This window comes from Mobula hypostoma, chromosome X2 (genome assembly GCF_963921235.1).
Source record: "Mobula hypostoma chromosome X2, sMobHyp1.1, whole genome shotgun sequence".
NCBI classification, from domain to species: domain Eukaryota; kingdom Metazoa; phylum Chordata; class Chondrichthyes; order Myliobatiformes; family Myliobatidae; genus Mobula; species Mobula hypostoma.
This window is the reverse complement of record NC_086129.1, coordinates 7,871,642-7,895,172: the sequence shown is the minus strand read 5'-3', so window position 1 is coordinate 7,895,172 and position 23,531 is coordinate 7,871,642. Positions and strand designations below refer to the sequence as shown.

At 37.5% G+C, this 23,531-nt stretch overlaps 1 protein-coding gene across 3 annotated transcripts in view; it reads left to right on the top strand.

Annotated features, from left to right (window-relative positions):
• LOC134340845 (cytotoxic and regulatory T-cell molecule) overlaps positions 1–22,882 on the top strand; it is a 39,880-nt gene extending 16,998 nt beyond the window's left edge. For 2 of the 3 annotated variants that reach the window (XM_063038408.1, XM_063038409.1), the window contains exons 7-12: positions 14,948–15,049; positions 15,138–15,188; positions 16,285–16,389; positions 17,055–17,204; positions 17,792–17,890; positions 22,585–22,882. In XM_063038408.1, the coding sequence (XP_062894478.1) occupies positions 14,948–15,049; positions 15,138–15,188; positions 16,285–16,389; positions 17,055–17,204; positions 17,792–17,890; positions 22,585–22,691 (614 nt within the window). In that variant the 3' untranslated portion in view covers positions 22,692–22,882. Of the gene's footprint in view, positions 1–14,947; positions 15,050–15,137; positions 15,189–16,284; positions 16,390–17,054; positions 17,205–17,791; positions 17,891–19,646; positions 20,010–22,584 lie in introns of those variants that run through there. The other variant, XM_063038410.1, reaches the window with a different exon arrangement.
• The last annotated feature ends 649 nt before the right edge of the window (positions 22,883–23,531 follow it).

Here is a 23,531-nt window from a genome sequence, read left to right as displayed (position 1 = left end):
CTATGCAAATATTTTAATTCCATGTTCTATATAACCTATAGATATTGGTGTTCTACCCTGTCCTGGTCAGTAGAAATCCCTGATTCGATTATTGCTGTCAAAGGAACAGTGAACAGTGACAACCTGCACATTTTTCATCCTCTGTGTTTCTATAGTGTTAAAAATCTACTCAAGAAACTGGTGATCTCTCCTTTTGAAAGCAATCATAAGGAAGAAACCTGATTAGTGCAAAATTAATTTGTTATCAGTTTTTTGTCAGTATTGGTTCTGTTTGTGAAGCTCTATCATGAATGTGTTGATATAGTATTACTCCAACATGCATTCCCTACTGGCTTTGCAAGGCAATATTAGTGATAGTGATTGGCCCAATTCAAATCCCTCATAGTTTTCCATTTCCCTTCTTCCACTCCCACACAGCGGACTCCATGGGTTATTTGCCTTACTGTCGTTCCTATTTCCTATCTCTTACTAAGTAGACATAATAATTATTATTATATGTGAAGCAGTAGAGCTCGCATTAGTAACTTGTCCATTACAGGACAGAAATTTCAATATTGCACTCATCTCCTGTAGAAAAGCGCCTAAAGAAAACTGTCTGGCACAGAATCCAGTTCTGATCTGCTGTTATTTAAACTGAGTTCAAGAGAATGATGAGATCAAAACTGAAAAAATCCTATGCCATAAATGGGAATAAGTACACAGATTTTAGTTTCATCAGCAGCACAGAAACTGGGCCAGGAAATCCAGCAGATTGGAGGGGTGTGTAGGGGAGGGATGATGTACTGACAAAGGAATGTGTTCAGGGGTAGAAAACCAGAATACTGGTACAATAGTGAATGGTTCAAGATGGCTGAGAGTAGAGAAGCAGAAAACAACAGTGGGATGAGGTGATACTTTGGATTCATAAATTAAGAGGTTGTGATGGGCAGATTATCAACAAAACACTAATTTCATCATTGTTTTACAGTACTTGGAATTTCAAGTATTCGCTGCTTTCTTCTCTAACCGCCATTGCCACTGTCTTTCTCTTTTAATGCCAGATGCTTTAATTTTTCTTCCTTCTTTTTCTTGTTCCCTACCACTTGTCTTAATGAGTCTAGCACGTAATCTCTACTTGGCTTGGCGGGCAACATGAAATGCTGTAAGCAGGCACTGTGCAGCAATGGTCTCCTGGTGAAGGGTCACTGCCCAACACGTCGACTGTTTATTCCTTTCAATAGATGCTGCCTGACCTGCTTCATTCCTCCAGCATTTCCTCTGTGCAAATGCGGAAAGTACTGACAAAGGGTCACAGATACGAAATGTTTCAAACATCTTCTCTTTTTTTCTCAGCATGTTAGTATTTTTGATTTTCACTGCCACAGTGAACTGGCCACAGGGTGTAGATGTATGAAATACTCCTTATGGATCATGCATTTTCCTGTTTCTGTAAGCAACTACATTTCTTCCTAACAGAAAATTCTTTACAACATTAAAAATACTGAAAATAATCACATTTCAATGTCTCCGGCCCACCAGACACACTCTTATGCCACGTACCATTCCACTACTTTAATCTTACAATATCGTAAAACAGATCTTTCTTTTCTTTTTAAAACTTTTTGTTAATTTTCCAAAATTATAAACAGAATAACAGTATTGATACAGACAGATTGGAATAATCTTATGGTTGATAAACATGTACAAAAAAGACTTCAAATAATACAGGTGTAATAGACTTCCAAACTCTTAATATAGTTAATCATAGACAAAAAAGAAATAAAAAGAAAAAAAAATGCAAAGAGAAACCCCAAAAATGAAAAAAGAGCTCAATACTAAACCCAAAAAGAAAGCAAACGGAACAAAACAAGGCTAGACCAATATCTTAAATCGAATACATTCAATAATGTTGTCAACTCCGTTCCTCTATTCATATATAAGTTAATAAGAAGGATTCGGAAAAGGTCAAATTACATCATATGAAAATATTGAATAAATGGTTTCCAAGTCTCTTCAAATTTAACTGAAGGATCAAAAATGTCACTTCTAATTTTTTCTAAATTTAAACATGATATGATTTGAGAAAACCATTGAAATGTGGTACCGTAAAACAGATCTGATCATTTGAAACTGTCCCATTAATAATTAAAGATATGCTGATTAAATTACAGAGGGAAAGTTCAGTTAAAGTAACAGCTAACAGATGATCCTGACTGAAATAAGAGATCAGGCGTACCTATTATCATCTCATCTCCCATGTCAAATGTTTGATGCTTTTTCATTTTAAAAAAATAATTAAAATGCAGAATGAATAGAGAGCCATGAAATATTTAAGAAATACAGAAACTGCTATCACCTTTGAAATGAAGTCAAAGCTGTACAGAGCCAAATCAGCCATGATGCCTCCCTGCAATAATCTTATCTGCCTCAATTAGGACCGTGTTACCCTTCTCCTTTCTTATCCAAGTGTTCCTTAAAGTTGGTATAGCCGGGGGAGGTAATGGCGATAAGCTCCCACTACTTATTAAATGCTCCCAATGGTATATGTTTCAAATAGCCTCTGACAACCAAGTCCAGATCTTGGCTTATCTATTAAGTCCGGCAGAACCATTTCTACTGACAGGAGAAGGTGCCTTAAAACCAGTGACTTTGGGCAGATGGGACTTGTCAGCCATGGTTGGCAGCTCAGCAAGGAGAAGGAAAACTCCACTGCCTTATGGCTGTACCCACTCATGGGGAAGGCTTTGGGAGTAAACCCCAAAGGAAAATCTGGAGTCGGAATCCCTAAGGCAGACCTGCAATGAGTTCAATGCTGACTGGCAACTCTTGCAACGTTGCTGGTGCCAAACTGTATCAGTCTCTGCCATTCTTTTGGCATGGAGACGGGGAGCCTGCTATATGGGCAACAGCTTGCTCTCCATATTGTACTGCCCTGGCTTGCATATCTAGACAGCTGGGATGCAACATCCATGGTCGACCCTGACCGACGGAGGCTTCATCACCTGTCCAAGTACCTTTTAAACAATGTCATCACTTCTGCCTCTGCTATCTCCTCTGGCAGCTTATTGCATATAACCTACATCCTCTGGAGGTTATATGCAGAGGAATGCAGAGAAAATCCAGAGCAATACAAAGAAAATGCTGGAGGAGCTCAGCAGGTCAGCGAGCATCTATGGAAAAGAATAGACAGTCGACATTTCAGACTGACACCCATCATCAGAACTATGTGTTTTAATTAGAACGATGCATTTTAATCAGGACTATGCATTTTACTGAGGACTCTATGTGTGTTAATCAGAACTCTATTTGTTTTAATCAGGACTCTATGTGCTTTAATCAGGACAATGTGTTTTAATCAGGACTATGTGTTTTAATCAGGACAATGTGTTTTAATCAGGACTATGTGTTTTAGTCAGGACTCCATGTGTTTTAATCAAGACTCTATGTGTTTTAATCAGAACGATGTGCTTTAATCAGAACAATGTAGTTTAATCAGGACTCTATGTGTTTTAATCAGAACTATGTGTTTTAATCAGGACTCTATGTGTTTTAATCAGAACTATGTGTTTTAATCAGGACTCTATGTGTTTTAATCAGAACTATGTGTTTTAATCAGGACTCTATGTGTTTTAATCAGGACTCTGTGTGTTTTAATGAGGACAATGTATTTTAATCAGGACTATGTGTTTTAATCAGGACTCTATGTGTTTTAATCAGAACTATGTATTTTGATCAGAACGATGTGTTTTAATCAGGACGCCATATGTTTTAATCAGGACTCTATGTGTTTTAAACAGGACAATGTATTTTAATCAGGACAATGTATTTTAATCAGAACTCTGTGTTTTAATCAGAATGGTGTGTTTTAATCAGGACTCTATGTGTTTTAATCAGAACGATGTGTTTTAATCAGGACTCTATGTGTTTTAATCAGAACTATGTGTTTTAATCAGGACTCTATGTGTTTTAATCAGAACTATGTGTTTTAATCAGGACTCTATGTGTTTTAATCAGGACTCTGTGTGTTTTAATCAGGACAATGTATTTTAATCAGGACTATGTGTTTTAATCAGGACTCTATGTGTTTTAATCAGAACTATGTATTTTGATCAGAACGATGTGTTTTAATCAGGACTCTATGTGTTTTAATCAGAACGATGTGTTTTAATCAGGACTCTATGTGTTTTAATCAGAACAATTTGTTTTAATCAGGACTCTATGTGTTTTAATCAGAACGATGTGTTTTAATCAGGACTCTATGTGTTTTAATCAGAATGATGTGTTTTAATCAGGACTCTATGTGTTTTGATCAGAACGATGTGTTTTAATCAGAACGATGTGTTTTAATCAGAACTATGTGTTTTAATCAGGACTCTATGTGTTTTAATCAGGACAAAGTGTTTTAATCAGGACTATGTGTTTTAGTCAGGACTCCATGTGTTTTAATCAAGACTCTATGTGTTTTAATCAGAACGATGTGCTTTAATCAGAACAATGTAGTTTAATCAGGACTCTATGTGTTTTAATCAGGACTATGTATTTTAATCAGGACAATGTATTTTAATCAGGACTATGTGTTTTAATCAGGACTCTATGTGTTTTAATCAGAACTCTGTGTTTTAATCAGAACGGTGTGTTTTAATCAGGACTCTATGTGTTTTAATCAGAACGATGTGTTTTAATCAGGACTCTATGTGTTTTAATCAGAACTATGTGTTTTAATCAGGACTCTATGTGTTTTAATCAGAACTATGTGTTTTAATCAGGACTCTATGTGTTTTAATCAGGACTCTGTGTGTTTTAATCAGGACAATGTATTTTAATCAGGACTCTATGTGTTTTAATCAGGACTCTATGTGTTTTAATCAGAACTATGTATTTTGATCAGAACGATGTGTTTTAATCAGGACTCTATGTGTTTTAATCAGAACGATGTGTTTTAATCAGGACTCTATGTGTTTTAATCAGAACAATGTGTTTTAATCAGGACTATGTGTTTTAATCAGAACGATGTGTTTTAATCAGGACTCTATGTGTTTTAATCAGAACGATGTGTTTTAATCAGAACGATGTGTTTTAATCAGAACTATGTGTTTTAATCAGGACTCTATGTGTTTTAATCAGAACGATGTGTTTTAATCAGAACTATGTGTTTTAATCAGGACTCTATGTGTTTTAATCAGGACAATGTGTTTTAATCAGGACTATGTGTTTTAGTCAGGACTCCATGTGTTTTAATCAGGACAATGTGTTTTAGTCAGGACTCTATGTGTTTTAGTCAGGACTCCATGTGTTTTAATCAGAACAATGTGTTTTAATCAGGACTCTATGTGTTTTAATCAGTACAATGTATTTTAATCAGGACAATGTATTTTAATCAGGACTATGTGTTTTAATCAGGACTCTATGTGTTTTAATCAGAACTCTATGTGTTTTAATCAGAACGGTGAGTTTTAATCAGGACTCTATGTGTTTTAATCAGAACCATGTGTTTTAATCAGGACTCTATGTGTTTTAATCAGGACTCTATGTGTTTTAATCAGAACTATGTGTTTTAATCAGGACTCTATGTGTTTTAATCAGGACTCTGTGTGTTTTAATGAGGACAATGTATTTTAATCAGGACTATGTGTTTTAATCAGGACTCTATGTGTTTTAATCAGAACTATGTATTTTGATCAGAACGATGTGTTTTAATCAGGACGCCATATGTTTTAATCAGGACTCTATGTGTTTTAATCAGGACAATGTATTTTAATCAGGACAATGTATTTTAATCAGGACTATGTGTTTTAATCAGAACTCTGTGTTTTAATCAGAACGGTGTGTTTTAATCAGGACTCTATGTGTTTTAATCAGAACGATGTGTTTTAATCAGGACTCTATGTGTTTTAATCAGAACTACTATGTGTTTTAATCAGGAACTATGTGTTTTAATCAGGACTCTATGTGTTTTAATCATGTGTTTTAACGGTGTGTTTTAATCAGGACTCTATGTGTTTTAATCGAGAACGACTACATGTGTTTTAATCAGGACAATGTGTTTTAATCAGGACTCTATGTGTTTTATAGGACTCCATGTGTTTTAATCAGAACAATGTGTTTTAATCAGACTCTATGTGTTTTAATCAGAACTATGTGTTTTAATCAGTGCTTTAATCAGAACAATGTAGTTTAATCAGGACTCTATGTGTTTTTCAGGACTCTATGTGTTTTAATCAGAACGGTGTGTTTTAATCAGGACTCTATGTGTTTTAATCAGAACGATGTGTTTTAATCAGGACTCTATGTGTTTTAATCAGGACTACATGTGTTTTAATCAGGACAATGTGTTTTAGTCATGTGTTTTAATCAGACTCAGAACTATGTGTTTTAGTCAGATCCATGTGTTTTAATCAGAACAATGTGTTTTAATCAGGACTCACTCAGGACAATGTATTTTAATCAGGACAATGTATTTTAATCAGGACTATGTGTTTTAATCAGGACTCTATGTGTTTTAATCAGAACTCTACGTGTTTTAATCAGAACGGTGTGTTTTAATCAGGACTCTATGTGTTTTAATCAGAACGGTGTGTTTTAATCAGGACTCTATGTGTTTTAATCAGAACTATGTGTTTTAATCAGGACTCTATGTGTTTTAATCAGGACTCTGTGTGTTTTAATCTGGACAATGTATTTTAATCAGGACTATGTGTTTTAATCAGGACTCTATGTGTTTTAATCAGAACTATGCATTTTGATCAGAACGATGTGTTTTAATCAGGACGCCATATGTTTTAATCAGGACTCTATGTGTTTTAATCAGAACTATGTGTTTTAGTCAGGACTCCATGTGTTTTAATCAGGACAATGTGTTTTAGTCAGGACTCTATGTGTTTTAGTCAGGACTCCATGTGTTTTAATCAGAACAATGTGTTTTAATCAGGACTCTATGTGTTTTAATCAGTACAATGTATTTTAATCAGGACAATGTATTTTAATCAGGACTATGTGTTTTAATCAGGACTCTATGTGTTTTAATCAGAACTCTATGTGTTTTAATCAGAACGGTGAGTTTTAATCAGGACTCTATGTGTTTTAATCAGAACCATGTGTTTTAATCAGGACTCTATGTGTTTTAATCAGGACTCTATGTGTTTTAATCAGAACTATGTGTTTTAATCAGGACTCTATGTGTTTTAATCAGGACTCTGTGTGTTTTAATGAGGACAATGTATTTTAATCAGGACTATGTGTTTTAATCAGGACTCTATGTGTTTTAATCAGAACTATGTATTTTGATCAGAACGATGTGTTTTAATCAGGACGCCATATGTTTTAATCAGGACTCTATGTGTTTTAATCAGGACAATGTATTTTAATCAGGACAATGTATTTTAATCAGGACAATGTATTTTAATCAGGACTATGTGTTTTAATCAGAACTCTGTGTTTTAATCAGAACGGTGTGTTTTAATCAGGACTCTATGTGTTTTAATCAGAACGATGTGTTTTAATCAGGACTCTATGTGTTTTAATCAGAACTATGTGTTTTAATCAGGACTATGTGTTTTAATCAGGACTCTATGTGTTTTAATCAGAACTATGTATTTTGATCAGAACGATGTGTTTTAATCAGGACTCTATGTGTTTTAATCAGAACGATGTGTTTTAATCAGGACTCTATGTGTTTTAATCAGAACGATGTGTTTTAATCAGGACTCTATGTGTTTTAATCAGAATGATGTGTTTTAATCAGAATGATGTGTTTTAATCAGGACTCGATGTGTTTTAATCAGAACTATGTGTTTTAATCAGGACTCTATGTGTTTTAATCAGAACTATGTGTTTTAATCAGGACTATGTGTTTTAATCAGGATTCTATGTGTTTTAATCAGGACTACATGTGTTTTAATCAGGACAATGTGTTTTAATCAGGACTCTATGTGTTTTAGTCAGGACTCCATGTGTTTTAATCAGAACAATGTGTTTTAATCAGGACTCTATGTGTTTTAATCAGGACAATGTGTTTTAATCAGGACTATGTGTTTTAGTCAGGACTCCATGTGTTTTAATCAAGACTCTATGTGTTTTAATCAGAACGATGTGCTTTAATCAGAACAATGTAGTTTAATCAGGACTCTATGTGTTTTAATCAGGACTATGTATTTTAATCAGGACTCTATGTGTTTTAATCAGGACTACATGTGTTTTAATCAGGACAATGTGTTTTAGTCAGGACTCTATGTGTTTTAGTCAGGACTCCATGTGTTTTAATCAGAACAATGTGTTTTAATCAGGACTCTATGTGTTTTAATCAGGACAATGTATTTTAATCAGGACAATGTATTTTAATCAGGACTATGTGTTTTAATCAGGACTCTATGTGTTTTAATCAGAACTCTACGTGTTTTAATCAGAACGGTGTGTTTTAATCAGGACTCTATGTGTTTTAATCAGAACGGTGTGTTTTAATCAGGACTCTATGTGTTTTAATCAGAACTATGTGTTTTAATCAGGACTCTATGTGTTTTAATCAGGACTCTGTGTGTTTTAATCTGGACAATGTATTTTAATCAGGACTATGTGTTTTAATCAGGACTCTATGTGTTTTAATCAGAACTATGCATTTTGATCAGAACGATGTGTTTTAATCAGGACGCCATATGTTTTAATCAGGACTCTATGTGTTTTAATCAGAACTATGTGTTTTAATCAGGACTCTATGTGTTTTAATCAGAACGATGTGTTTTAATCAGGACTCTATGTGTTTTAATCAGAACGATGTGTTTTAATCAGAACGATGTGTTTTAATCAGAACTATGTGTTTTAATCAGGACTCTATGTGTTTTAATCAGGACAATGTGTTTTAATCAGGACTATGTGTTTTAGTCAGGACTCCATGTGTTTTAATCAGGACAATGTGTTTTAGTCAGGACTCTATGTGTTTTAGTCAGGACTCCATGTGTTTTAATCAGAACAATGTGTTTTAATCAGGACTCTATGTGTTTTAATCAGTACAATGTATTTTAATCAGGACAATGTATTTTAATCAGGACTATGTGTTTTAATCAGGACTCTATGTGTTTTAATCAGAACTCTATGTGTTTTAATCAGAACGGTGAGTTTTAATCAGGACTCTATGTGTTTTAATCAGAACTATGTGTTTTAATCAGGACTCTATGTGTTTTAATCAGGACTCTGTGTGTTTTAATGAGGACAATGTATTTTAATCAGGACTATGTGTTTTAATCAGGACTCTATGTGTTTTAATCAGAACTATGTATTTTGATCAGAACGATGTGTTTTAATCAGGACGCCATATGTTTTAATCAGGACTCTATGTGTTTTAATCAGGACAATGTATTTTAATCAGGACAATGTATTTTAATCAGGACTATGTGTTTTAATCAGAACTCTGTGTTTTAATCAGAACGGTGTGTTTTAATCAGGACTCTATGTGTTTTAATCAGAACGATGTGTTTTAATCAGGACTCTATGTGTTTTAATCAGAACTATGTGTTTTAATCAGGACTCTATGTGTTTTAATCAGAACGATGTGTTTTAATCAGGACTCTATGTGTTTTAATCAGAATGATGTGTTTTAATCAGGACTCTATGTGTTTTAATCAGAACGATGTGTTTTAATCAGAACTATGTGTTTTAATCAGGACTCTATGTGTTTTAATCAGAACTATGTGTTTTAATCAGGACTATGTGTTTTAATCAGGATTCTATGTGTTTTAATCAGGACTACATGTGTTTTAATCAGGACAATGTGTTTTAATCAGGACTCTATGTGTTTTAGTCAGGACTCCATGTGTTTTAATCAGAACAATGTGTTTTAATCAGGACTCTATGTGTTTTAATCAGGACAATGTGTTTTAATCAGGACTATGTGTTTTAGTCAGGACTCCATGTGTTTTAATCAAGACTCTATGTGTTTTAATCAGAACGATGTGCTTTAATCAGAACAATGTAGTTTAATCAGGACTCTATGTGTTTTAATCAGGACTATGTTTTTATATTATGTTATAGGATCATGTGTTTTAATCAGACATGTGTTTTATCAGACTCATGTGTTTTATCAGTTTAATCAGGACTCTATGTGTTTTAATCAGGACTATGTATTTTAATCAGGACAATGTATTTTAATCAGGACTATGTGTTTTAATCAGGACTCTATGTGTTTTAATCAGAACTCTACGTGTTTTAATCAGAACGGTGTGTTTTAATCAGGACTCTATGTGTTTTAATCAGAACGGTGTGTTTTAATCAGGACTCTATGTGTTTTAATCAGAACTATGTGTTTTAATCAGGACTCTATGTGTTTTAATCAGGACTCTGTGTGTTTTAATCTGGACAATGTATTTTAATCAGGACTATGTGTTTTAATCAGGACTCTATGTGTTTTAATCAGAACTATGCATTTTGATCAGAACGATGTGTTTTAATCAGGACGCCATATGTTTTAATCAGGACTCTATGTGTTTTAATCAGAACTATGTGTTTTAATCAGAACTATGTGTTTTAATCAGAACTATGTGTTTTAATCAGGACTCTATGTGTTTTAATCAGGACTCCATGTGTTTTAATCAGAACAATGTGTTTTAATCAGGACTCTATGTGTTTTAATCAGTACAATGTATTTTAATCAGGACAATGTGTTTTAATCAGAACGATGTGTTTTAATCAGGACTCTATGTGTTTGAATCAGAACTATGTGTTTTGATCAGAACGATGTGTTTTAATCAGGACTCTATGTGTTTTAATCAGAACCGATGTGTTTTAATCGGGACTCTATGTGTTTTAATCAGAACTCTGTGAGCGACTTGTTTCTACTGTGGAATTCCTAAGAGAATTATAATGTTTTTCTCAGTCAAAATGGAGTTTTCATATAGAACAGTAAATTTGTAACCTTGTCTATAAGAGGAGGGTAAGGAAGTTGGCAGTTTCTTCATTTACTTTAGCATTCAAAGGATATAATGAGACTGAAGGGAAATGTTGCTGAGATCATCGTACTTCCAGAATCTACATTTTCTCATGTATCCATTTGTATGTAAGGTAGCTGTAGGGAAGGATTATACATTTGCTGTGCATTTCTCAAATGACTTTCAACCAGTAACAGGCTCAGCACCCTTCATGGAATGACCATTCACAAAAAATCAATAAAGCAGGTTCATTCACTTGTAGGACATGAGAATAGAACAGTATAGCACATTACAGGCCCTTCAGCCCATAATGTTGTGGGAGCCTTCAATCAACCTAACCCTACATCGCCCTCCATTTATCTTTCATCTGTGGTGCCTATTTAAGTGATCTAAGGTCTACTGTATGATCAATTCAAATGCAGAAAAATGTATTTCTTTTACACTGATACATCTGCATGATATATACATACATAGAACATAGAATAGTACAGCACAGTACAGGCCCTTCGGCCCACATTGTTGTGCCGACCCTCAAACCCTGCCTCCCATATAACCCCCACCTTAAATTCCTCCATATACCTGTCTAGTAGTCTCTTAAATCTTCCTCCACCACTGACTCAGGCTGTGCATTCCACGCACCAACCACTCTCTGAGTAAAAAACCTTCCTCTAATATCCCCCTTGAACTTCCCGCCCCTTACCTTAAAGCCATGTCCTCTTGTATTGAGCAGTGGTGCCCTGGGGAAGAGGCACTGGCTATCCACTCTATCTATTCCTCTTATTATCTTGTACACCTCTATCATGTCTCCTCTCATCCTCCTTCTCTCCAAAGAGTAAAGCCCTAGCTCCCTTAATCTCTGATCATAATGCATACTTTCTAAACCAGGCAGCATCCTGGTAAATCTCCTCTGTACCCTTTCCAATGCTTCCACATCCTTCCTATAGTGAGGTGACCAGAAATGGACACAATACTCCAAGTGTGGCCTAACCAGAGTTTTATAGAGCTGCATCATTACATCGCGACTCTTAAACTCTATCCCTCAACTTATGAAAGCTAACACCCCATGAGCTTTCTTAACTACCCTATCCACCTGTGAGGCAACTTTCAGGGATCTGCGGACATGTACCCCCAGATCCCTCTGCTCCTCCACACTACCAAGTATCCTGCCATTTACTTTGTACTCTGCCTTGGAGTTTGTCCTTCCAAAGTGTACCACCTCACACTTCTCCGGATTGAACTCCATCTGCCACTTCTCAGCCCACTTCTGCATCCTATCAATGTCTCTTTGCAATCTTTGACAATCCTCTACACTATCTACAACACCACTAACCTTTGTGTCGTCTGCAAACTTGCCAACCCACCCTTCTACCCTGACATCCAGCTCGTTAATAACAATCACGAAAAGTGGAGGTCCCAGAACAGATCCTTGTGGGACACCACTAGTCACAATCCTCCAATCTGAATGTACTCCCTCCACCACCACCCTCTGCCTTCTGCAGGCAAGCCAATTCTGAATCCACCTGGCCAAACTTCACTGGATCCCATGGCTTCTAACTTTCTGAATAAGCCTACCGTGTGGAACCTTGTCAAATGCCTTACTAAAATCCATATAGATCACATCCACTGCACTACCCTCATCTATATGCCTGGTCACCTCCTCAAAGAACTCTATCAGGCTTGTTAGACACCATCTGCCCTTCACAAAGCCATGCTGACTGTCCCTGATCAGACCATGATTCTCTAAATGATCATAGATCCTATCTCTAAGAATCTTTTCCAACAGCTTTCTCACCACTGACATAAGGCTCACTGGTCTATAATTACCCAGACTATCCCTACTATCTTTTTTGAACAAGGGGACAACATTCACCTCCCTCCAATCCTCCGGTACCATTCCCGTGGACAACGAGAACATAAAGATCCTAGCCAGAGGCTCAGCAATCTCTTCCCTCGCCTCGTGGAGCAGCCTGGGGAATATTCCGTAAGGTCCCGGGGACTTATCCATCCTAATGTATTTTAATAACTCCAGCACCTCCTCAGCCTTAATATCAACATGCTCCAGAACATCAACCTCACTCATATTGTCCTCACCTTCATCAAGTTCCCTCTCATTGGTGAATACCGAAGAGAAGTATTCATTGAGGACCTCGCTCACTTCCACAGCCTCCACGCACATCTTCCCACCTTTATCTCTAATCGGTCCTACCTTCACTCCTGTCATCCTTTTGTTCTTCACATAATTGAAGAATGCCTTGGGGTTTTCCTTTACCCTACTCGCCAAGGCCTTCTCATGCCCCCTTCTTGCTCTTCTCAGCCCCTTCTTAAGCTCCTTTCTTGCTTCCCTATATTTCTCAATAGACCCATCTGATCCTTGCTTCCTAAACCTCATGTATGCTGCCTTCTTCCACCTGACTAGATTTTCCACCTCACTTGTCACCCATGGTTCCTTCACCCTACCATTCTTTATCTTCCTCACCGGGACAAATTTATCCCTAACATCCTGCAAGAGATCTCTAAACATCGACCACATATCCATAGTACATTTCCATGCAAAGACATCATCCCAATTCACACCCGCAAGTTCTAGCCTTATAGCCTCATAATTTGCCCTTCCTCAATTAAAAATTTTCCTGTCCTCTCTGATTCTATCCTTTTCCATGATAATGCTGAAGGCCAGGGAGTGGTGGTCACTGTCCCCCAGATGCTCTCCCACTGAGAGATCTGTGACCTGAGCTGGTTCATTACCTAATACTAGATCTAGTATGGCATTCCCTCTAGTCGGCCTGCCAACATACTGTGACAGGAATCCGTCCTGGACACACTTAACAAACTCTGCCCCGTCCAAACCCTTGGAACTAATCAGGTGCCAATCAATATTAGGGAAGTTAAAGTCACCCATGATAACAACTCTGTTATTTTTGCACCTTTCCAAAATCTGCCTCCCAATCTGCTCCTTGGTATCTCTGCTGCTACCAGGAGGCCAATAGAATACTCCCAATAGAGTAACTGTTCCCTTCCTGTTCCTGACTTACACTCATACTGACTCAAAAGAGGATCCTGCTACATTACCCACCCTTTCTGTAGCTGTAATAGTATTCCTGACCAGTAATGTCACCCCTCCTCCCCCTTCCCCCCACCCCCATCCCTTTTAAAGCACTGAAATCCAGGAATATTGAGAATCCGTTCCTGCCCTGGTGCCAGCCAAGTCTCTGTAATGGCCACTGCATCATAATTCCATGTATGTATCCAAGCTCTCAGTTCATCACCTTTGTTCCTGATGCTTCTTGCATTGAAGTACACACACTTTAGCCCTTATACCTTCCTACCTTTACACCATTTATTCTGCTTCTCTTTCCTCAAAGCCTCTCTATATGTTAGATCTGGCTTTACTCCATGCACTTCTTTCACTGCTCTATCGCTCCAGATCCCATCCCCCTCGCAAATTAGTTTAAACCCTCCCGAACGCCACCCTTGAGGCCCTGTTCTTCAGCCTTCTGCCCAGTTCCCGAAACTCACACTTCAGGACCTCATCCCTCTTCCTGCCTAAGTTGTTGGTGCCAACATGTATCACGACTTCTGGTTGCTTTTCCTCTCGTACCAGGATGTCGTGCACCCGGTCAGAGACATCCCGGACCCTGGCACCCGGGAGGCAACAAACCATGCGGGTGTCCTTCTCACGTCCACAAAATCTCCTGTCTGCTCCCCTGACTATCGAGTCTCCAATGACGACAGCTCTCCTCTTCTCCGTCCCACCCTTCTGCACCACCGGGTCAGACTCAGTGCCGGAGGCCCTGCCACCGTGGCTCACACCTGGTCGGCAGAATGCTTTGTCATAACATCCAACTGATGTTACATGTTCTGAATAAAGGTCATTGGTGTGAAGTAATAAGTTTTCACAGATCCTGTTCTCTTTCAGTTTCAGATTTCCAGAGTCTTGCAACTTCTTGTTTTTCAGTGTGTATATAGAACCATTGCTGGGAAGAATTATTCATTTGAAAATATTAACAACTCTTTTTAGGTTAACTTTAACAACTAGATTTTTGTTTTCTCCATAGTAAATGAGACAACAATGAATCCAAGCTCAACACCAAACACAGAGTTACCATTCACAAAAATTCAACAAAGCACCTTCCCGAATGAAACAGACTCATTCACTGGTGAGTTGCTAAACAGAAATGTTTTCTTTTTAAAATGTAAATCTATACCCAGAGTATATTTTATCATCTTTTTCTCTATCTTTTTCAGCAAATGACAGCAATCCCTTTAATACATATGAAACCAGCACCAAAAGAAATGGTATGTGAACATGACTTTCCTGTCAATACGCTGGAGCACACAGTATGAATATAGTGCAGATTCAAAATGAAAGAGAAAAGTCAGAGGGGCAAGGGTTTTCTGTAAAAACAGGGTTTTCTGTGGGGAAAAATAATTTGCAACAGTAAAGGAAAGAAGAGTAAGATGGGATTGCATAAAATTCTCTGCATTGAAGCCAACATGGAGCATTCTCATAAAGAGCAGTGAATTTCTGAGAATATCTGCTCTGGAGGGTTGTGGGGGAATAGATCTGTGAAGATATTTAAAAGATGAAGAAGAAAATGCTTTGAAAATAAATTTCCAGAATTGGGAGATAGGAAACCAGCAAGGATGAGGAATTGAGGCTTGGACAGGTCAGCCATTGTCACAGGACTGACTGCCATGTGCCCCACACCTTCTCCTAGTGCTTTGTATTACTGTGACTCAAGGGGTGAAATAACTCACACTGTGCCAATGTTTCAGGACTCTAGTCCCATAACTTAACCACTACAATGCTGTTTCCTTGTTAATTAGAAAGAAATTATTTCAAACTAATGGACACAAACCTGAACCACAAGGTTAACCATCCTGAACTCCTTAACCATGTTGAATTTATAGATTCATAGAATTTATAGAATTTATAGAAATACTCCATTCAAATCTGCAGATAAGGGTCAACCAATCAGATAGCCCCTATTCAACTAATGCAATTCCAAGAAAAGTTTCCAGAAGCACACAAATGTAACCACTAAAGGACAGACTAAAGAACTGCATACACATACTGCGACCAATAAGAAACATACTACACAGTTACATGTGCATAAATAGTTATATAAAAAAGTTAGCAAACATAAAATTGTAAAGCAGTAGAGATAATGACAATTAAACAACCACAAGCACACAATAAAACTATGCAAAAAAATCAAAGGATTTGTAGCCTGGTAGAGTTTAACCATGAACTTCAGACTAAGTTATAAACTGGTTTCTCAACATAATATGGTCTTTCCTTTTATAGAACAATACTTGTGTACTGTTCCAAGTGTACATTAATCGGTAATTATTGTACTTCATTGCATTAAATCACGCATTTATTTTTCAGAAGGGACTGCGTTTAATTCTACATCTACCTGGAATGAAACAAATATTTCATCCATTGAAAATAAGAATACAACTTCGACAGTAAAATGTCAAAACAATAATATCAGTAAGTTTCTCTAAACTAATTCCTAGGTCACAAAAGTCAGGTGCTGATTGGTGAAAATGGGAGTTGGGAATTGGGGATTGGCATTAGGGGGAAGGGTGCTCAAAGAATTATGAAGTCTGGCCTTTCGAGGTTTGAGAGATCAGAAGGTTCGAGTCAAGACCAATGGGTATCAGGGATCAGGGATTGAAGAGTTACACCTTGGGCCTTGTTGGGTAGATTATAAGATCAGGTGGTTTTCAGGGACAGGGTTGAATGATGGGAGAGTTGCAAGAGGATGCATGGCAAGGAAGAGAAACCCTAGGATCCTCTCTGAAATGTTCTTAAAGGACCATTGGTCCTGCCCATAGCTGCCACAGAAATTGTGTCAGGTGCACAGATGTGACTGACAATGGGAAGTGCCCAGATTAATTTCTGAAGGAGTAAGACATCCGAGAAATGTTTGTTTTTTTTCCAATTTGGATAAAGTCAACTTTCAGTTTCTTTGCACTGAACGAAAGCTTTATGCAATTGAATTTCTAAGCAAATATTTCATACCAACCAAGAAATGTGACCAAGGTTTTCCAATGTTATTGGCTGTTGAATTAGTTACTCTTGTGGGTAGCAATATAAAGAGCAAATCAAAACAGAAACAAAGTTATTATTAATCTTGCTTCTATTTTCTACAGTGGAAAATGATGCCAAGTATGAGAAACAACACATGAAGAAGAATGGAGCCCTATTACTGATACTTGTAGCTTTCCTGATTTGTGGCTTGGTCATCGTCTTCCAATTATTTGTGCTAAAATTATGGAAAGAGCATTTAAAGTGGAGAAAGCGTAAGTCAATTTCTTGTACACTTACTAACTTTTAAGATTCCCTGCTACCTTCAGCATCAAATACGCACTGACTTTTTTTTTACTAAATTCAGAGTTATGCTTTTGGTTGCCCTCATCCGTTAGTCTTGTGAGACCATGGATCTGCGCCTGGAAAGTCTTCACTCTCCAGGGCACAGGCCTGGGCAAGGTTGTATGGAAGATCAGCAGCTGCCCATGCTGCAAGTCTCCCCTCTCCATGACACCAATGTTGTCCAAGGGAAGGGCATTAGGACCCATACAGCTTGGCACCAGTGTCGTCACAGAGCAATGTGTGATTAAGTGCCTTGCTCGAGGACACAACATGTTCCCTTGGCTGGGGCTCGAACTCACAACCTTCAGGTCGCTAATCCAATGCCTTAACCACTTAGCCACGTGCCCACACTATAGGCACTATAACACTATAACTCAAAGACTCCACATTAATATGGCTTTACCTCCCATCTTTGCATTCTTCAAATGAGACTTTGTTTGCGAAGGACAAATGGAGGGCTAAGCATCGTTGGCGTAATGTTAGATTCCACGGTTACATTTTTTTTCATTTATTGCAGAAAAAGATGAATCTGACACCATTGGGGATAGTAACAGATCAAATAAGTCAAGTCATGAAGAAAATGGTCGAACAGAAAACAATAACCAAGGCAATTTTGGTAAGGCTGACAACATGATTTAGTGATTATTCCTATGTAAAATGAACTGGCTCTCTTGCTTCTGTTGATCAATTCTAAACTGGAACACCCATCAATACAATACAGATAGGGTTTTGAAAATAAATATGAATAGTCTCTTTAAATCAAGAATTGAGAAACAAAGACAAGATTAAAAGGACAAGGTACTACCAGTGTAATAAATCAACACAGCGGTCAGCAGTTATTGAAGAAAAGCATGTGCCTAGCGCATAGAACAAAAGAGTACAGCACGGGGTCAGACCCACGGCCCACTACTTCAGCATCAAGCATAATGCCAACTTCAACTCTCTTCTGTCAGCACATAATCCATGCTCCTCCACTCCCTGCCTGTCTAGAAGCCTCTCGAATCATACCTGGTTCCACTATTAACCCTGGTAGTGTATTTCAGACACCTGTGTAAAAACTTTAAACTTTCCTCCTCTCTCTCTGAGGTAAAAATGGTGAATACTACTTATGTCCTCTAATTTTTGATATTTCTAGCTTTGGTCTGGCTACTTCCCCTATCTCTTCCTCTCATACTTTCATAAACTTCTTTCAGGTCTCTCCTCAACCGCCAAAGCTCCAGAGAACACAATCCAAGACTTTCCAACATCTCTTGTAATTAATTCCCTCTAACCCATACAGCATCCTGGTGAACCTCTTCTGCACCCTCTCCAAAGCCTCCACAGTCTTCCTGTAATGAGATGGCCAGAAGTGCCTGTAATCATTGATTGTTTAAATTGTCTTCAAACAGTAATTGTATATTAAAGTGTACACCAGGATTATTACATACATTCCAAGAGATAACCCAGTATGCAGGTTAGTACTTATCTTATAAAGCTCGACTGCCCTGTAAGTTGCTAGCACATTGACAGCGCTATACCATTAGCCTCAAAAGTCCTTACTTCTCAGTTGATATTGATCATTTGCTGCAATTGTTCCAATGTTTACATCGTAGACAACTGTTAATAATCAACACTGCACCCTAGGTAGGCGGTTTCCAACCTTCATTGGGTCACCGCCCCCTTGGCTCCCACTGCCCCCCTCCCTTTCCCATAACCATAAAGAGTTTGAGTTACGATGCTCAGTGAAAGAAAATAGAAACTGCAAATTCAAAGCAGTGGCAAATAATTGCAAAAAAATTCAAATCTATTTAAAGCTACAAATAAAATTATTTCTTTATTTAATTACAGTAAAAATAATTTTCATCACAATTTTAGAGCATTACTAGTCCAGCTATTCATTACATTTTCACCTTTCAATGAGATGGATGGGTTTGGTGCAGTGATGTCAGCTTCTCAACATCAGGCTGAATTTCACTCAGATCCGCATGTTCAGCAATTTGCAGTCTGTTTCATTGATTTGAGAATGTTAGGTGACTGCACTGAAACCGCACTCTACTAAACATGATGTTGGAAGGGCGATAAAGAACATCTTGACATTTTTCCACAGTGGAGGATAGCAATCAGAGATGTCTTTCTGCAACCAAATGTCTTGATAGGATTGCTTTAACCTCAGCTTCAGCTCAAAGACATTTTATAGCGAGATCAGTTCTTCTTCCATCCTTCCTGTTAGTTCTTCATTACAAGTGTTCAGCAATGGATTTATTACCCAATCTGGAATTCGTATCGAGAGAAAACCTTGAAATCTCTCTGACATATCTTTACGCAGCTCACCCAAGTGGGCACAGTATACCTGAAGATCATATATGGTATTTTTTCTTTCTCTTCCAACTTAGAGAGGCTCGGAAATTGGAAACGGTCACGGCGGCTAATGTTGCACTTAAATAGGGTTAACTTGGACTTGGACAGAAATGTGGAGACAACTGATTTGACTTTGATAGGATTCACATCTTTTCCTTGCAATTGAAGATGGATGTCATTAAACTTTGCGAATAATTCTGACAAACAAGCAGCATCATGCCTCATATTCTTGAGTTGTTTACTGAATGAAGCATTCAAATCTTCATAGAATTTTATCACAGTTTCAAAAATTGCATAAACGCATCTCGAGCAGTTTCCTTTTGAGAGCCATCTGACTTGTATGTACAAGAGCAAGTGTTCAAACTGTTCATCATTCTCAACATAAAGCTCCTGAAATAGTCGAGAATTAAAAGCATGGAACTTGATTTTATTTACTGTTATGATAATAAAGTTTTTTTTGCAACAAGATGACACAGAGAATGGTAAATATGTTATGTACAGCTTTTTTCAAGAAAGTAATAACCCCACAGTGGCATCCTGTCATTGATGATGTCTCATCTGTGCACAAGCAAGAAATATTGGTGACAGAATGTCCTTCTCTTTGAAAAATTGCTCAATAACCTGAAATATTGACTGCCCCTTCTTACCTGTTTCTAGTTCCCTTGCAAATAACAACTCTTGAATCATGTTTTTATCTTTTATGAATTACATAAAACAAAAAGCAAATATAACTAAGAAGCAAAGATTCATTGTCCGACAAAGTTGACTCATCTAACTGCAGAGCAAATTCTGTTGTGCTATGTGTGTTGCACAATGTGCCTTCCACGTTCTTAGACATTTCATCTATTCATCTTTGAACAGAGTTGTCACTGAGCATAATCATTTTTATTCAGTCTGGAGACGTATGCAAAACTTCCTTACTGCCAGCAGCATCAGTTCCTCACCAATTGTATGTGGCTTTCCAGATTTAGCAATCAGCAATGAAATATATGAAGCACACAACACATCATTGTTTTGCTGTGAAATCCTGTCAGACATGTTTTGATGTGTTTCCATAGTGACTGAAAATAAGCTAGGTTCTTGTTTGCTTTATCAGAGTGTATTCTCTTCAAATGTTCATGGAGCCTGGACAGTTTGATTGCCTCATTTGAATAAACATTTTCACACAACAGACACATTGACTGCTGTTAGTTGCCTGGTGTTGGTGTGAATTCCTATTTCAGACACTCTACATTATACTGTCTACACTTCTTTTTCATTTGGTCTGCTTCTGCCAGTTTTGTTATGGATTAAAGACCACAGTCAATTACCTGTTTAAGTCCAACTTCAATAAAGAGGAAAGTTATGACATCGTCATAGCTCAAACCTGACTCTGCCTGACAGTATGTAGAGTGGGGCACAGATATCTTGATTGGGTCATGAGCTAGAGAAATGCAGTCAAGACCATTTGAAAGGACAGATGCTCCATTCACTCCATTGAACGCCATATCCTAAGTCACAGGAACTGTGTCACTGTGTGATTAGAGTATGAGAATCATACCAGCTAACACTGTAGTGAATGGCAATGCTCAGAAATGACACGATTTCTTCAGTCCAGATTTCTCAAGATATTGCCAAACACAGAAGTGTCACATTGCTTTTCAACAACTATAATATGCTTCCAGCAAAGTCTAAGAGAATGGTAGATTAGCAAGAGGTGAGGCGATATATGATCATTGTAATCAATTATGAGGCATTGAGGATCAAATGCTTATAATAAGTGCCTGTAATTCATTTCTTAAATCAACCTGTAATCCCTCAGCTGCCACAACCGCTACAGAGCACCACAACACCCCCTTTATCTTTATCGCCCCCTTAGAAACTCCCACCGCACCTGGAGGCTGGGAGGGGTACACAAAGTATCACCCACTTTGGGAACCACTGCCCTTGATGCATTGACTGTATCAACTAAAGGAAGCAAGTAACCCGCATTTCCTTATCAGCCTTGACAGGGAAAATGATGATGCTCTCACTTTCTATCGCACATCTGGTCAGGCACAGGAAACTTCTGTAACACCAGCTGTTAAGAGTCTGCATTCAATTCCATTTAAAAAAATAGAATTGGTGTGTCACACTTAATAAGATTATTGAATTTCTCCTCATGTAATGGCTTTTCTGGGAGACACCGCCAAAACACTCCAGCTGGCACTATATCAACACAAAAACATTGAGCTAATTCTTATGATCAGCTGACAATTCTGTATCAGGATCTCACAAAACTGCTCAAACTGGGAATGTGCATGAAGCAAATTAAGATTTCATGTATTTCATTGTTAAGCATAAGTGTGACTTGAATCAGGTGAATTTCAAAAGATTGCACCATTTTCCTCTCCATAGTCAGATTTATGAAATTTTGTCCAAATGCCCAAAAGTTGATCTGTAGATAAGCCACTGACTGCTACATGACTAGATTCCCCCTTTTAAACTGTTCTTTGCACCGTTCCATCAGATTAAAGCTCAAATATTGACTGATCTGGGGAGAGCACTATGAGCTGTTGGGAAGCACTGAGATAGTGAAAGGTGTGGGGACAATTTGAGATGCTGAACCTAAATAAAACTGAAGTTGTAGCTTCGTTTTACTACAACCCTTCTTCCACAAGCCAGTCACTGTTCTTGCAATAAACCAGTGCTAGCTCCATGTTCTGTTATCATCTGGCTTCAGATGACTAATAGAACCACTTTAATAGATTTGCTAGATCAAAATGATAAGAGCAGGCCTTGTCCTGGAATATAAACTACTGCAGGTGTGGGGAGAGATACAGTGTTAATACTTCAGCGTTAAAATGAAAGGTCTTCATCTCTTTCCAGCATTTTCTATTTTTTAAGATTTCTATCATCATGTTTTTGTGATTGTCATTTTTCTGCTGAAATTATCATGATTGTTAAACATACAGCTCGTTATAATCACAGTATATGATTTATTTTTCTTTACAGAGCCTGCTCTTCAACCACAGTATATAATCCATATAAATCCAGAGGAACAAATTAAAGAATGCTCTGATGATACATGTGAAGATCAGATAAAAGAGAGCACAATTTAAGTTGCTTTATTATAGTGCAAAACATCAACTTTGTTATTTTTATTGCACTTATTTCAATGAAAATTTTAGAAAAACTTGAAATATGAAAAAAACCAAACCAGTTAAGTGAATGGGAATTAGAAGTACTTCTTTAAATATTCTTTACAAACTGTGAAATATACTGTATATGTGTTTAACAATTTATATCCATGCATTGCACTTATATTTATTGCTATTTGCACATTAAATACAAATAAAAGTGTTTTTTCTGTTTTTTAAAATGTTTTATTTTCATTTCACACTCCGTCTAATGTAGGAAATCAACCTGTGTGGATGTGTGAGGATAGTTATGTACTGTATATGTTTGTCTCTGTGTGTTTATTTATTGATTGATTGATTGATGCAGCACGAACAGGCCCTTCCAGCCCTTTCACCAGTGCTGACCAGCAACCCATCCTAACCTGATCACGGGACAATTAACCTACCAACTGGTACATCTTTGGACTGTGGGAGGATTCTGGAGCATTCAGAGGAAACCCACGCACTGGGGACTCTGACAGTGAAATATTGTAAAACGTACTGGAAGTGGGGATCTCACGACGTCCACTTCAGGCTTACACCTTTTGAAGAACAGGCTCTTCACCCTGCAGTACGGCAGTGAATAATAACCCTTCATCAACATCATTAAATAGGAAGTTTGAAAGAAAGAGGTGGCAGTGGAAGAAAGAGAAACAGTAATCAGTCTGAGAAAACAATTCAGGGAAGTGACATGGGGCAGATGGGGAAAGAGAGGGAGTGAGAACAGGTAAAAGGATGTTTACTCTGCTCTGATGAAAGAGAGGGAACATACAGGGAATGTGG